General features: G+C 37.0%; 1 protein-coding gene across 2 annotated transcripts in view; it reads left to right on the forward strand.

Moving 5' to 3' along the window:
- Positions 1 to 4594: 4594 nt before the first annotated feature.
- ly75 (lymphocyte antigen 75) overlaps positions 4595 to 17296 on the forward strand; it is a 46502-nt gene continuing 33800 nt past the window's right edge. The window contains exons 1-7 of one of the 2 annotated variants that reach the window (XM_052101412.1): positions 4595 to 4830; positions 7386 to 7754; positions 10841 to 11014; positions 13102 to 13260; positions 13379 to 13495; positions 15975 to 16115; positions 16196 to 16399. In XM_052101412.1, the coding sequence (XP_051957372.1) occupies positions 4707 to 4830; positions 7386 to 7754; positions 10841 to 11014; positions 13102 to 13260; positions 13379 to 13495; positions 15975 to 16115; positions 16196 to 16399 (1288 nt within the window). In that variant the 5' untranslated portion in view covers positions 4595 to 4706. The remainder of the gene's footprint in view (positions 4831 to 7385; positions 7755 to 10840; positions 11015 to 13101; positions 13261 to 13378; positions 13496 to 15974; positions 16116 to 16195; positions 16400 to 17296) is intronic. The other variant, XM_052101414.1, reaches the window with a different exon arrangement.

The following is a 17296-nucleotide window of genomic DNA, read 5'->3' on the forward strand; positions in this document are numbered from 1 at the left end:
GGAATCAATGTGTCTCTAACTTCAGGTCCTGTAAGACGGTAGTGCCCAGAATCCTGAATGACTCCACTGCTGCCACAGTGCTGTTTAGAATGGTGAGGGGGGTCAGTGTTGGGGTGTTCCTCCTAAAGTCCACAATAATTTCCACCGTTTGGGGCGTGTACAGCTCAAGGTTGTTTTGATGTACTGTATATATTATCAGCCTTTATTCATTTTCTAAATTATGTATGGCTGATCGGTTACTAATCTAAAAGAGGAGAAAGACGTACTATAACCCACATTTTTGTTTTCTACAATGTGAACGGAGACGTTTTGTAATTTTTCGGGCTACAATTCTTTTTATTTCCACAATGAATATTTGCTTGTGGTAGCTCATTATTATTGTAGACTACCTCCCACATTCACGTTCATTCTCAACATCTGTAATATTCTGTATTTGTGATCAAGCTGTCTTATTATAGGCCTGTTTGACAAAATCCATCTTTCTTATAAATGATTGTCTATGCTCGTGATGGAGTGGTATTGGAGCAACGGAAATGCTGATGTCCTGACTTCCAGATAGAGAAAAATGCTCCACCATGGTGGGCAAATTTCACCGTTTTGCTTCTATTCCGCAACACTCCCGTAACATGAGTCACGTTCACTAATAGGGACGATTGGGACCACAATCGGCTAAGATGTATATTCTGCAGTCTGACATATATATATATTCTGACATAATGTCGCACAGTGTGCCATGGCGATATCAATGTATTCGTATCATACAGTCTGACAAGCAACAATCGTAAAGGACTATAATAAATTGTAGAGTGTGCACCCGAGGCACTTTCACGCAGATGAGCAGGGACCCTGGGCATTTTTCTTTTGTTGTTTTTCAGTCAGTAGAAAGGTCTCTTTAGTGTCCTTATAACTGTTTTTATAACTGTGACCTTAATTACCAACCATCTGTAAGCTGTATCTCAAGCTGTTAGTTTCTTAAAGCATGTTCATTAATTGTTTATGGTTCATTGAACAAGCATGGAAAACTTTGTTTAAATCCTTTACAATAAAGATCTGTACATTTATTTATATCTTTAAAAAATTATCTTTAAAATACAGTGTCCTGAAAAAATTATTTTTCTTTTTTTGCTAAGTTTATTTGTAGTACATTTACTAACTAACCTGTACTAACCCTAACCCTAAGAAGAACAGTTAGATAATGTTTGATAAAGGTTGTTGTTGTTGTTGTGTGTGTGTGTGTGTGTGTGTGTATCAAGTCAAGTCAAGTCAAGTCAAGTCAAGTGGTTTTTATTGTCGTTTCAACCATATACAGTTAGTACAGTACACAGCAAAACGAGACAACGTTCCTCCAGGACCATGGTGCTACATAAAAACAACAAAGGACCAACATAGGACCACGTGAGACTACACAACGAAATAAAATACCTATATAAACTACCTATATATACCTATATAAAGTGCACGTGCAAACATGTGCAAAAAGTACAGGACAGTACAACAAATTTCTGACAATGAACAGGACAATAGACAGTGCAGCTACCGACCAGTACTCAGTAGTGCAAAAAGATGACAGTGTCTAAAAATGTAAACATAACATACTATGAGATAATGTTCTATGCACATCGCAGTTATTGAGGTAGCAGACAGTTATAAAGTGACAGTAATTAAAGTGCAACTCAGGACACGTGTGTGTCAAACCAGTCTCTGAGTATTGAGGAGTCTGATGGCTTGGGGGAAGAAGCTGTTACACAGTCTGGCCGTGAGGGCCCGAATGCTTCGGTACCTCTTGCCAGACGGGAGGAGGGTAAAGAGTTTGTGTGAGGGGTGTGTGGGGTCGTCCACAATGCTGGTGTGTGTGTGTGAGCATGTATTTATCACTTTTTGGGTACCAAATGTCCCCATAAGGATAGTAAAACCCGAAGTTTTTGACCTTGTGGGGACATTTTGTCGGTCCCCATGAGGAAAACAGCTTATAAATCATACTAAATTATGTTTTTTGAAAATGTAAAAATGCAGAATATTTTCTGTGAGGGTTAGGTTTAGGGGATAGAATATAAAGTTTGTACAGTATAAAAACCATTATGTCTATGGAAAGTCCCCATAAAACATGGAAACACAACGTGTGTGTGTGTGTGTGTGTGTGTGTGTGTGTGTGTGTGTGTGTGTGTGTGTGTGTGTGTGTGTGTGTTAGAGAGAGAGAGCGAGAGAGAGAGAGGTTATTTTTAATGTTTTACATGGAGTTATTGTGTTTCACAGTTTACATTTTGTTCTATTTTTAAGAAGTTGTGTTTTTAGAAAAGTAAAATGAATCTGAGTTTTTTTTTTCTTAATCATTTTTACAGTAACACTGTTTAATGTGACTAAATGCAGATTTTCAATATATTTCACTTGTTTCATGATAGAAAAATAAAATCTCTATGCAGATTTACACTGCATGCCCAATTATTAGGCAAATTGTATTCCTCAGGATTCATTTTATTGTTGAACCAACACAGTCAATTCAATCCAAAATGTTATTGAACCTCAGACCTATATGATTAACAAAGAAAAAGTGAGTTTTGAATATATATAGTAAGTGTGCAATTATTAGGCAACTAAATTACAAAATTATTTCTCCCAACAAAATTTTTTATTTTCAATTTTTAGAGTAGGTGCAACAAATAAGTAACCCAAAATGACAATTAAATAAAATTTTTGGCTTTTCAAAAATATTCAATGACCAATATATCCACCCTTCTTTTCGATAACTGCCATGAGCCTTCCATCCATGGAGTCTGTCAGTTTCTTGTTCTGTTCACGATCAACTTTTGCTGAAGCAGCAATCACAGCCTCCCAAATGCTGTGCAAAGAGGTGTATTGTCTTCCCTCACTGTAAATCTCACATTTGAGAAAGGCCAGCAAGTTCTCAATAGGATTTAAGTCAGGTGAGGAAGGGGGCAAAGTCATTATTTGGGCATCTTTTCTGCCCTTGCTAGCTATCCATGCAGTGGAGTACTTGGATGCATGTGATGGAGCATTGTCTTACATAAAGTTCATGGCCTTCTTGAATGCTGAGGACTTCTTCCTGTACCACTGCTTGAAGAAATTACTTTCCAGAAACTGGCAGTAGGTTTGAGAGTTGAGATTCAGTCCATCCTCAACTCAAAGGACCAACGACCTCATCCTTAATGATAGCAGCCAATGCCAGTATCCCTCTTCCACCTTTCTGTCACCTGACTCGAATTGGTGCCCTGTGGCCATAATTGGTCCAGCCACGGGCCCTTCCATCTGGTCCATCAAGAGTCACTCTCATATCATCTGTCCATAAAACCTTTGAAAAATCTGTGTGGCCATGTTTCGGCCTTCTTGACCTGGGCCATGTCTCGGAGCACTTGACACCTTGTACTTCTGGACACTCCAGGTAGATTGCAGTTCTGGAATATGGTAGCATTGGAGGATAATGGGTTCCTGGTAGATTTGCCTTTTCTTCTCCATGCATTTTTTGTGCCCCAGTTGACTATTCGTAACAAAATGTTTGATTGTCCGGTGGTCACGCCTCAATAGTTTTGCTATTTCAAGAGTGTTGCATCTGTCTGGAAGGCATTTTACAATATTTGACTTTTGAGTGTCAGTTAAATCCCTTTTATGGCCAATTTCACCTGAGGTAATGAAGCTGCTTAATAATTATGCACACCTTGATTAAGTGACTTAGTCACTTTCACCACACCTTCCCTCATTACACAAATACATACCACCTAAAAATTATTGAATCCAATAAACATTCCAGTTTATATGGTTTGGAGTTGGAAAATGTGCATTGAAATAATTTTAAGATCAGAATACTCAGTTGCCTAATAATTGGGCACTCGGTGTAGATATTTGTTCAGTATGATTTTGTACCTTTTACATTTATATTCACCTTAAAACAGCCATAGGCTAATAGTAAATGTCACGCGAATACAAATCAACTACAATTCAGAGTCTAAGTTAGAATTTAATGGCTGCAGTATATAATATACAGTGCAATACACTGTAAAATTATGTAATATACAATACAGAGCAATATGCACAATGGGCAATACAATACAATATGCAATATATAATAGTGCAAATCAGTCATACACAGTTCGACATGCAGTGATGATGGAGTAAAAGGACGAGAGCCTACAAGCATATATAGTCTGTTGAGATATGACTGCAGCCAATAGCCAAGTGTTTTTAGCACTCCATAATAATATAAATCAAAAATATAATCATCATTATAACTTAACATATCAAAATATATGATTGCCTATATGATAATTTATATTATTTTGTATTATTGTTTTAATTTAATGACTGTGTAATATTCATATTTAATCGATTAAAATGATTAAATATATTATGTTAAACTATTTAAGACCTAGTTAATTAACCAACAGCCCGAAAGGGCAAAATCAAACTAATAATTAATTAACTAAGAAAATAATTCATCAAACAGCTTCAAATATCGAAAGGGGGTGAAGAGTGCGATGTCAATGTAAGCTACCAATCAATAAGCAGCATTACATTTTGGGGCGTGGCCTTCGTCGCTTTGACGTACTTGACAGCTGACCATAAGTAGAGCAATAAACAGAAACAGAAAGTGTGTCTGGAGTGGCGTCTCACCAAGTGTGGTTAACGCGAAAGTACAAAAATCATGCCAGTATATGCGTATGTACTCCGGAGAGACGTATGACTGTTTTTAAAGGATGTTTTTTACATTTCTCATCATGGATTGGGACAGACAGCAGCCTTTGTTTTGTACACTATTAATCCTTCTTTTAGGAACAGGAGCAATTAATTTAGGAAGTTGCAGATCTGCTGTAAACTATGGTAAGTCTCCTTTTCGTATCATATATATCTTCTGTACAGCCTAAATGAGAGCATTCTACTGTTAATTTTACTGCTTTTTAATACGCTTAATATTTAAACCCCGCCAATAAGATACTTCTCTTTGAGAAGGACTGAAAGCAGGTTGGTTGTGAGTTGCTTATGAAATGTTTAAATATTAGTTTAGTTCTGCAATCAGCTTACATGTGTGAATTTGTGGGTCTGGTAAAGCCCCAATGGTTTACATGCTGCCTGTTTAGAGGGTAATTTCCAATGTTTGGAAATGATTATACACGGTATTTATATAGCATTGAAATGTTAAACCACTTAATTGTCTCAATGTATATTACTGCTGATAGCTGTAAATCACCTCCTCATATTTCAGAAATATGTGTGTGTTTATGTGGGCGAGACACTCACACACACACAGAGAGAGAGAGAGAGAGAGAGAGAGAGAGAGAGAGAGAGATCATGCATCAGTTGCAGCTAAATTCATTTTTGAGCTGCACACCCTCAGAAGCCAATTACTGCCTTAATGTACTTCATTCACAGTACTTTTATTTTCTTATGTTCATAATGTCCTGTTAAATGCTTATTTTATATTGTATAGTGTATATTGTTATTATAGTTTTATTTTATTTGATTAATTACCTGGCACCTTATTTTAATTCTATCTTATCATTATTATTTGTCTTGTTATTATCTGTTTTGTGTATTAATGCTTTGGCAATATTGTATGTAAACACAATCATGCCAATAAAGTACTTTTAAATTGAAATTGAAAATTGAGAGAGCGAGAGAGAGAGAGAGAGAGAGAGAGAGAGAGAGAGAGAGAGAGAGCATTCCACACTTAACACCCTTTTGCCTTTAAATAATAAAACACATCCATTTTGAAATAGCCTATATTAGCAATGTATACTATAAACCTGATATCTAATATATGTAAAAATATGTATGTTTGTAGACATATATATTAAGCACACACACCATACTTGCACATGTGTTTTTCTAAATAAATAATGCGTCACAAACTCTTCAGAGAAATATTGACGGTATGTTTGTTTTGTTGTGGCTGCATTGATGGCCCACCCTCAGCAGAGCACTGCATGACTCAAAGAGCTCTTTGTTTTATGCCTATTGTTCCAAACTGCAAAGTGAAAATAAGAATGCAGACACAACTGTGGCACCTTATTAGTTCTTGTGGAAAATAGCTTGCATTTAGCAAGAGGTAAATGATAGTGACAGTGTTTATTTAAATGCACTCCAAGGCTACTTCAACAATAACACAAGTGCCATTTAAACAAAGATTGCAGCAGAGTTGACTTTGAGACATTTTGCACATCTATACAAGTGGATAAGTCTGGCATATTCACTGTAAAAGAATATTGATTTATATATGCACATATCCAACCGATAGTTATTTTGGGTGACATAAGATACAGACGGTACAGTCAAATATATTTTTGGAGCGAGGAGACTCGTTTAAAAAAAAAACATTGCAAGAAAGGTCATAGCCTACTTTTGTAGGCTAACATTGTTTGTGCTCTTGTGTGTTACTGTTAAGGACATGAATGAGAATTAACGAGTTGGTTTAATTACTGTGGAGAATGCACATCTCCAGTTTATCATCTCAAGTGTTTCCAGAAGAGAGTAGCATGTCTTAGAGGATTCCAGATGCTGATTACCAAAAGCAGTATTCCAATAATTATGCAGCATCTAAACCTTGTTTTTGGAATAAAAGGTTAATCAGAATATGGACCTTAATGGGAAAATCATGTGCATGTGCCTACATGTTGTAATGAAAAAAAACTAAACGTGGTTGTTTAAATGAGCCTCTAGTCAGTTTGTGTTGTTTGTGATCTGGGGCCGTATTATAGAAACTTCCTATCTTAACCTTTGGATGGTCTTAACGATCAAGTCCTTACTGTGAACCTGCCAGTTCAAATTGACCACTTTTTGATCTTCAATTTCAAAAGTTTTTAATAAAGGCTCTGTTTGCTCTATCTTTTTACTTTTGGCCTTGTGTGTGCGTGCGTGTGTGTGCATCTTTATACTACATTGTGGGGACCAAAAGTCCCCACAAGGATAGTAAACCCCGAGATCACCTACCTTGTGGGGCCAAGCCAGCTGTCCCCATGAGGGAAATGGCTTATTAAAACCACTAAACTGTGCTTTTTTGAAAATGTAAAAATGCAAAAAGGTTTCTGTCAGGGTTAGGAGATAGAAATTATCATTAGATCTGTATAAAATGCATGGAAGTCTATGGAGAGCCCCCACAATGATTGTGTGTGTGTGTGTGTGTGTGTGTGTGTTTTTTTTTTTTTTTTGTGGTTTACAAGGACATTTGATAGGTTAAATAGTAGTAATTACAAGGGTATTATGCTATAAACGTGATCAGAAAAGTTCAAGTTAGGATTTGAACAAATAAGATAGGATTTTAAAAATTTCTGTATTTTGCCCAATGAAGCTTAATTATAGTGTTTGATTTTACATGTTTGATTTATCTTTTGCCTGATAAAATGTCATTGTAACATAAGACACAATCTATTGTATTACAGGAGATGACACATTTACTATCCAGCACAAAAGTACTGGCATGTGCCTTCTGGTCCAGAATGGGGCATTGAAGTTGGGAGGGTGTTCATCAGTACCGGCCATGTCATGGAAGTGGGGTTCGGGCCACATGCTGTACCACGTAGAGTCTTCTATGTGTTTGGGTCTGGAGGTGCGCTCCAAAACAGTGACCATGTTCAGCTGCGACTCCACAGAGATTCTGCAGTGGAAGTGCTTTGAGGACATTATCCACACAGAGTACCACATGAAACTGAGTGTGGGAGCTGAAGACACTGTAACTGTCAAGCGAGATGCAACAGACACCTGGAAAAGAGGAGGAAGTACAGAGAACATCTGTCAGCGGCCTTACCAAAGTAAGAAACTACCACATGTACATGCACTCACCTTGTCACTTAGGTGTAGCCTTATGGGTAAAGATCTTGGGATGTAACCCAAGGATTGTAGGTTGTAGGTTCACCACCAAGGATAATTGATTTTCTTTTAATGGATTGTGCCCATAAGAATGTTCACTAGGACCCAGTTTCCACCTGGTATTACGATGCATCTCGGGTGATCCGATCACATGTGGTCAGGTTAGACGCATCGATGTTTACTTCTGGTCACTTAAATGCGTCTCCTGTGACCACTTGTGTTCAGATTTTGAGGGGAGGGTATCTGTTTCATGATGACATACATCAATCACTATGCTAGTGTGTTACTGCATGATAATAAAGCGCAACAAAGTCAGAAGATACAAAGAAAGCATGAAAAAAAAGCGCTGTTTCTCCCAGATGCCTTTGAAATTTCATCTAAGCACAAGCGCTACATGTCAAGCTGTTATTTTAGTGGATTACATGTATTAAAGGTGCTTCAGGTGTTTGTTCTTTGCTTTTATTTTGATATCAGACACACTTAAGAAGATCTGAGAAGTTCCTGTGATTGTGTATGTATCAACATTTTTACATTTTCCAATTGGATGGTTATTTCCTTAGCTGCTTATAACCAGCAAAGTTTAAACTTGTTTTAGCACAGCAGTTGATTGACAGGTGAGGGGCGGTGCTTACAGGATGGAGTAGCATTTACACATCAAATGCAATGTGGTCACATGCTTTTTGACCACATTTGTAAGTGTTTTTTTGATAAGATAACAAAATGTTTTAGACCCCGTTTAGACCTATATTATATTAGGGCTGACCACATGTGATCCGATCACCCAAAACACATCTTAATACCAGGTGGAAACAGGGGACTATGTTAGATAAAAGTGATTAGATAAAACATTTTTTCTGTTGCTGGTTTCATGTCATGTTGTCATCGGAATTATGAGATAACAACTCTGTGATTCTACTCTAAGCTGTTCCTTGGAGAAATGGTTTGTTTCTATGGGAATGCTTATAATGGCTAAATGGATTCACATGTGGCCTTGTTGTTGGTGACTGTAAAATGCATCATTCAAAATGAAAGGGCTACTAGTTTTGTAAAAAAACTTTTCTACACCAGGTTCTGTAGCAATGGCTGCATATAATAAAATGGCATATCAAACAGAAATAGGACTTCTATGTAGTGGTATGTAACTAACTGTTGTGCCCGCTGCAGTTTTGTTATTTTATGGGTTAATGAAGAGTTTCCAACTGTCCAATGATGAGTTTGACAAAGACATTAATGTTTTTAGTAGTTGGAAACCTCTGAAAACATCACAGTAATTCTGACATGATGTGAATGCTGCATTTTTTGTTCTGTTCTATTCATTTTTGTAAAGATGTTTGGAGTTTTTTTTTTATGCAGAGGGGATTTCCTGTAACTAGACTGACAGTTAACAGCAGCTACATTTAAACATTTGTTTGTGTGAGTGTATTGTGGTTTATACTGTGTTGAAAGATCTTGCAGCAAATGCAAGTCCAGACTGTTCAAATCATCCTGTTGATCTGCTTTATGCTTCTGCGCCCTGCAGGAAGAGTCTTAGGTTTGCATAGGATATCTGTTCACTAGAAAAGCCACTGTTATTTGGTGTGACAGTAGAATAATGGACTTTACGGGAAACTCCAACTGTCACTCTGCACAGATGTGTGTGACTGTTTATGAGCACAGCGATTGCGCCATATCTATCTTATCAGATAACAATTCTTGGCATGAATTCAGTGTTAGATACATTTCCCTTCTGAGCTCTGTTAACAAATTTAGATGCACATCATGACTCTTTACAGTTTGGGTTAGGAGCTTCAGTTAATGTTCACATCAACCATCAGAATGGGGAAAAAATTTGATCTCAGTTATTTCAACTGTGGCATGATTGTTGGTGCCAGACGGGCTGGCTTGAGTATTTCTGTAACTGCTGATTTCCTGGGATTTTCACGCACAACAGTCTGTAGAGTTTACTCCGAATGGTGGAAAAACCATCCAGTGAGCAGCAGTTATGTGGATGGAAATGCCTTGTTGATAATAGAGAGGACAACGCAGAATGGCCAGACTGGTTCGAGCTGACAGAAATGCTACATTAACTCAGATAACCACTCTGTACAATTGTATTGAGCAGAATAGCATTTCAAAATGCACAACACATAGAACCTTTAGGCGGATGGGCTATAACAGCTGAAGACCACGTTGGGCACTTTATTAGGTCCATAATGTTCCTAATAAAGTGCTCAGTAGGTGTATATTATATTTATAATATTTACATTTAAATGTAACCATAATTGTTAAATAATTCTATATTGAATTATTGTTATCTGAGGGTCTGTCTCAGCAAGCATTTGCGATTTAATTTGATTTATTAGTCTGCATGTCATGTAATTAATGGGCGGCTGTGGCTCAGGTGAGCAGGTTTGCCACTAATCGCAGGTTTGGCGGTTCGATTCCTGGCCCACATAACTGCACATGCTGAAGTGTCCTTGGGCAAGACACTGAACCCCAAGTTGCTCCCAATGGCTGGCTAGCGCCTTGCATGGCAGCTCTGCCGTCATTGGTGTGTGAATGTGTGTGAATGGGTAAACGAGTCACAGTGTCAAGCGCTTTGAAAACCGCTAAGGTTAAAAAAGCGCTATATAAGTGCAGACCATTTACCATTTAATTGTATTAATTTTATTCGATTGACAGCCCTAATTTATTAGTTTTTTTGTTAGTTTTTTTGTTTTTTAGTTGTTAACTATGTATATTTTGCCTGCCCAGAAATTATGGTCTTTTCTCCACTCTAAAACGAAACGAATGTTTCTTCCCTGAGTAACAACATCTTTAAACTCACAGCACCCTTTAAAGTGGCTACATTTGCATGTGGCTGGTCTGAAACTGAATATTTTTTACATTAGCTTGATAAGGTTTGTGAAGTGTGCAACTGAGTTTGCCTTTGTGGGTTCTCTCAGTGCATTTGCACTAATTTGACTGTTGAAACTTGCCAACACAAAAGTATACAGAAAAACACAGACTCAAATATAGTGAAAAATGAATGTTCCTCTCTATTTTACAGGCATGCACACAAGTGGGGGGAATTCTAACGGGGCACCCTGTGAGTTCCCCTTTCTCTACAACATGACATGGCACCACGGCTGTCTGCCTGGCACTGGCGACCAACCGCTAGACTGGTGCTCTACCACAGCAAACTATGACCTAGAGCAGAAGTGGGGAAATTGTCTGAAATCTGGTATGGTTTACATCCCAACCCCCACAGCTTCTGGGATTTTCCAAAAAACAGCTGGGAAGGTCAAAGGGCTTTCAAACATTTAAACATATGACTCATTTTACAAAATTCCCAGCAGTTTACTACTGGATGACTTTTAAAAAATAATTTCAATCCAGCATAAATTCTGTACCACTGATGAAACAATCTCATAATGAAGAGATGGTCTAAATGTTATTTAAACATTTTGTCAGACATGGTTTTTGTCTATATTCACTATTGATTAACTAGACATCATTTCAAATAGTACAATCCAAGAAGGAGCCATTGTGTGCAAAAAATAAATAAATGAGTAAATAAATGCTGAAAGAGCATACAAATAAAATGTAAGACATTTAATAACAACTCTTGAAACTTGACACTGATGCTTAGGTGAACGTATTCGTTTTTTTATATGTCATGTTTCATTGTTGTTTATAATGATCTGCCCATGTAAAAATATGTGTGTCTTTTAGAGTACATTTCTGATGACACTTACTTGCTTCAAATCAGACATTTTGCTAAATATAGCAATAGCTCCATAGGCCTTATAAATAATCGCTCTAACATTGGCTGTTCAAATTTATATCCAATCTTCAACTCTGTCATGACCATGTTATCTTGCTAACCCCCAGTAACTTTTGGATGCTACTCAAAAGGACACCAGAAAGAAACCGTTTACATAGAGAAAATTCAACCCAGGAAATACACTGCTAACACATAACCACATTTTTGCATAGAGCAGTAGTCCTGACACTGAAAGATAGACTAAGACAACATTCTTACTCAAATGATACACTTTGTGCAGAAGAATTAATAAAAGTGCTTTAATAAAAATATGAGCCTCACATTTCTGCTTTCAATGCCTTGCCCCCTAAACTTCCATTGTAAGTGAATTGCTGTCAGCACAATATTTGTTGGGATGACTTGAGGTTACGTCATGTGGTAATCAACATTATCTATAACATACAGTAGCTTTCTATTACCACATAAAATAATTTCAAATATGTAGAGCTTAACTTGTATTGAACCTGTAACATTACTTTTTCCAGCAGGACTACATCAGTTAGCTGGTTGAACCAGCAAGACCACCTTGGTCAACCATTTCTGCAGAAACACCATGTTTTTTTCACCATGTCAGAAACACAAACACCACTTTTAAGTGTACATACATATACAGTATGTTGATTTAAGCTGGCCTTGTTCAGCAGTTCTGTACTTGCAAGGCCACATTCAGTATTCAAATAAAAACCAGATTTTTGGAAAATGTGCAGTTATTTAATAAATACTCCTCTATGGAGCCTGGGTAGCTCAGCGAGTATTAATGCTGACTACCACCCCTGAAGTCACGAGTTCGAATCCATGCTGAGTGACTCCAGCCAGGTCTCCAAAGCAACCAAATTGGCCCGGTTGCTAGGGAGAGTAAAGTCACATAGGGTAATCTCCTCGTGGTCACTATAATGTGGTTTGTTCTCAGTGGGGCGCGTGGTGAGTTTTGTGTGGATGCCATGGAGAATATCATGAAGCCTCCACACGCTATGTCTCGCGGTAACACAGTCAACAAGTCACATGATAAGATGCGCAGATTGAAGGTCTCAGACACTGAGGCAACTGAGATTCGTCCTCCACCACCCGGATTGAGGCGAGTCATGAGGACGTAGAGCACATTGGGAATTGGGCATCCCAAATTGGGGATAAAATAATAATAAAATAAAAATAAATGCTGCTCTAGCATACCGGAGCAGATATGCTACCAGCTTTCAGTGCTCTGAAAAGGTCAAGGAGCTTGGTGACTTTCTTACCACTGTTAATTAGAAATGTTTAATGAGTTCTGATGCATTCTGTCATTTCAAATTGGACTGACAACTTGGACCACTTCCACATTAATCCATTTACTTTGACAAAAGTTTACGGAGAATTTTTTTCAAAGTTGCTTTTGGTGGAGAAAAACGCTGTACCAGTGTGGATAAGAAGCTTAAAAGTAGCAAAATCAATGTACCAAAATAGATTAGTGTCTAGATAGTGAAAGAACCTAATTAACTAACCCCTCCACCCACTTTTATTTCATTTAGTTGAAGGCTGTTCTACTTTATGGGAAAAAGGCACAGTAAAGGGACGCTGCTACCAGGTAGTATCCACAGCGGTGGTGACGTGGCATGAGGCACTGGATGCCTGTCGTAGTCAAGGTGGAGACTTGCTCAGTGTGTCTAGCCCTCAAGAGCTTGAGTTTTGTAAGGCTAATTTCTCTTTCACTTTTGACACATTTTTTCACTAAAATTTTTATTTACATGTGTATATATATTTTTGTTTATTTCTAATGTTCTCAATTTCTGTCACCCTGTCACTCAGTTAAAGGCCGGGAAGACATGCCAAGCAAACTGTGGATTGGACTGAACCATCTAGACTGGATGCAGGGATGGCAGTGGTCAGATGGATCCGCCTTATCTTTTGCCCCTTGGGAAACAGGTGATTTAATTCTGATAGAATTCTATAAGCAAAGATCTTTCCAGTATACTATCTTTTGGTATTAAATGTATATATTGTTGATTTTAAGCTTTGATTTTAAGGGGAAATAATTAACTAATATAAATTAAACTATGATATACCCAGAATATACATCTAAAGGCCATATATAAAGGTTTTGGAATATTCTGTTTCCCTGAAGTCCACTTATAATGTTAGTCAATGTGTCTTCCTCCATAAATATTCATAATATAGATTTACATGATAATTTTCCACCCTGTCACTACCCCATTGGAATTATTTTGCTACTGTACCTTTAAGACTTCTACATGTAAATGATTTGTGTTATTATTTGCTCACATTGTCATTCATCAGGGCAGGCCAAGTTGCTGAATAGTGTTTAGGTGTTGATATAGAAATTTGGCTAGCCATATGTTAATGTGCTCATGGTTCTGATGTCAATACAGTGATTTCTAAATGACCAATATTTGCAGCTTAGTTTCCATAAATGGCCTGGGTGGTCTGGAGTAGGAGCTTTGTTTTGTGAATGTTAGAGAATGTAGTACAACTCTTTTATTTAAAAAGAGCAAAGAAAAGGGCAAGGAAATTCTGTTTTCCATGAATAGTGTCACCTTTAATTGTTGCTGTTCCACTTTTTGTTGTGTCCTACATGTACAGTACATTTACTGTGTGACACTTATTCTGTTCTGCAGTGATTTAGTTTTGATAAATCAAGGAGGGCCAATTTATGCATCATACCAGTGATCATATATCAGCACAAGTCTGATTTCTAACCACTGACAATGTCATTACTGTCACTGTTAACACGATGGTGTGCTTGTATGTTTGGACATAAAAGCATAGTTGTTTTTGGTAGAATAACAAGTCAATGGCTTGAATGGTGGCTTTATGCAGTATACAGAAACAGAGGCTCTGCTTCTGAGGAGAGGGATGACAGCATTGTCTCTGATGGTCAGCTGTGATGATGTGTGTGGTTTGTCTCTGCTCACCCAGTATGTGTGGTGTTAGTAAAATGAACTCCATAAAATCTTTCTACGTAAAGGACTGGCATGCAGTGTTGGGGAAACTACTCCAAAAAAGTAATCCATTACTTGGGTGAAACTCATAAATACTGGAAAGAAATATCCAGCTCATAATTCAACCCTGAATAAAATGTATATACACACATATATATATATATATATATATATATATATATATATATATATATGTATAAATACTGTATACAGTGGCAAGAAAAAGTATGTGAACCCTTTGGAATTAGCTAGTTGTCTGCATTAATTAAATGCGATCTCATCTTCAGTCACTAGTAAAGACAAAAACAATGTGCTCAAGCTAACAACACCAAACAATTATAATATTTCATGTCTTTATTGAACATGTCCCATTAATCATTCACAGTAAGGTGTAAAAATTAACTGAACATTTGGCTGGACAGCTATTCTAGGGAGAGTACTAAAGCGTCTCTGTTTATAGACAGTTGTTCTGACTGTGGACAGATGAATATCAAAGCTCTTTGAGATAATTTTGTAGCACATTCCAGATTTATGCAAAGCAACCATTCTTGATCGTAGGTGTTCTGAGATCTCTTTTTGGCTAGGCTCGGTCCACGCAGATGCTTCTTGTGAATAGCAAACTCAAAACGTTTGAGTGTTTTTTATAAGTCAAAGTAGCTCTACCCCACCCTTCCAATCTCGTTTCATTTATTGGATGCCAGTTTTTCCAACTTCTGACTTTAGCTTTTGTTGACATCACTAAACTAGGGGTTCACTTACTTTTTCCAACCTACACTCTGAATGTTTAAGTGATGTATGTACAAGAACAATACAATAAATGGTGTGTTATTAGATAAAACAAATTCTGTTTGTTCATTATTGTAACTTGGATCAAATCAGATTTGTATCAGATCAGAACACTGTAAATATAGGTAATTAAAAAACAAAAAAAAGGTATTACCCATACAGAAATTTTATTTATTTTCATGACAATTAAGCACATTCTAGTACAGTAATGAGAATGAGATTTTCTTAACATTACAGTATTGAGAATTGTGCTTAATTGCCATGAAAAAAGAAAGAAAAGATTTGTAACTGCTTTAAATATGTTTCATTCCTATTTATACAAAATATAATTAGATTTTGCATTTAAATATGACCCAGACATTAATTGTATTGTTGTCTTAATTATTATTAAATTCAATTTAAATTAATTGTAATGAAATTAATTTACTAGTTTGAACAGTAATTATGCAATCATCACTTAACTGATTAATTAATTTGTAAAACCTATATAAACATTTACCAGTTGGACAATACAATGATAGTCAAACATTTTTTAATTTAAGTTATAAATTAAATGTAATACAATATAAAGAATAATTGTATACATACAATTGTTTACACTACCCACAGCACTGTTTACATACATTTTTTACTTTTTCTTTTCTGTATGTGTTTGTTAGGCATTTCTAACAGGTCACTAGTATCATATGAGTACTGTGGGGTTGTTCAGGAGCAGCTGCATTTTGGTACAGAGACGTGTGAGAATCGACTTCCATTCATCTGTGAGAAGAATGAGAATGACAGTCAAGCTGAGAGTACAGGTCAGATATTGCTCTTTTTTCCTTCATTTCTATCTCTCTCTCTCTCTCTTTCTTCATATTCTCCTTCCAATTTGTTTCAGCAGTCAGGGAGGTGTATAAGCCCACGATGTGTAAGGATGGTTGGGATGGATGGAAAGGATTCTGTTATAAACTCCACGGAGTGACAAATGTGTCAAAACTGTCCCAGCCTGAAGCAAAGCAGACCTGTGAAAGGGAAGGATCTCAGCTTGCCAGCATGCACAGCTTGGAGGATGTAGAAATGCTACATGCAAACTTTCATACAAGTACACACACATCTCGCTAACACACTTGTGTATAAGCTCAAATAGCAACAAATGTGTTTTGGAAAAATAAGGGTTTGTAAAATGTATAGTACATTTAGGGGTGCCATAATTAATATGTTAATTTATGAGATTCATTAAATATGTTTGACACAAGTTTAATTGTGTTGTTTTTAGGCAAAACCATTATGCCATTTAACCTATCCCAGCTTAAAGGAATAGTTTGCCCAACAATAATATCTCTCATCATTTTCTCACCCTTATGTCGTCTTCAACTCATATGACTTTCTTTGTTCTTAGGAACACAAACAAAGATATTTAGATGGAGATATAATATGAATACAGTGGGTATGGAAAGTATTCAGACTCCCTTAAATTTTTCACTCTTTGTTATATTGCAGCCATTTGCTAAAATCATATAAGTTCATTTTTTTTCCTCATTATTGTACACACAGCACCCCATATTGACAGAAAAACACAGAATTGTTGACATTTTTGCACATTTATTAAAAAAGAAAAACTGAAATATCACATGGTCCTAAGTATTCAGACCCTTTGTTCAGTATTTAGTAGAAGCACTCTTTTGATCTAATACAGCCATGAGTCTTTTTGGGAAAGATGCAACAAGTTTTTCACATCTGGATTTGGGTATCCTCTGCCATTCCTCCTTGCAGATCCTCTCCAGTTCTGTCAGGTTGGATGGTAAACATTGGTGGACAGCCATTTTCAGGTCTCTCCAGAGATGCTCAATTGGGTTTAAGTCAGGGCTCTGGCTGGGCCACTCAAGAACAGTCACGGAGTTGTTGTGAAGCCACTCCTTCGTTATTGTAGCGGTGTGCTTAGGGTCATTGTCTTGTTGGAAGGTGAACCTTCGGCCCAGTCTGAGGTCCAGAGCACTCT

Source organism: Xyrauchen texanus, chromosome 32, assembly GCF_025860055.1.
Source record: "Xyrauchen texanus isolate HMW12.3.18 chromosome 32, RBS_HiC_50CHRs, whole genome shotgun sequence".
In the NCBI taxonomy this organism is placed as follows: Eukaryota; Metazoa; Chordata; class Actinopteri; order Cypriniformes; family Catostomidae; genus Xyrauchen; species Xyrauchen texanus.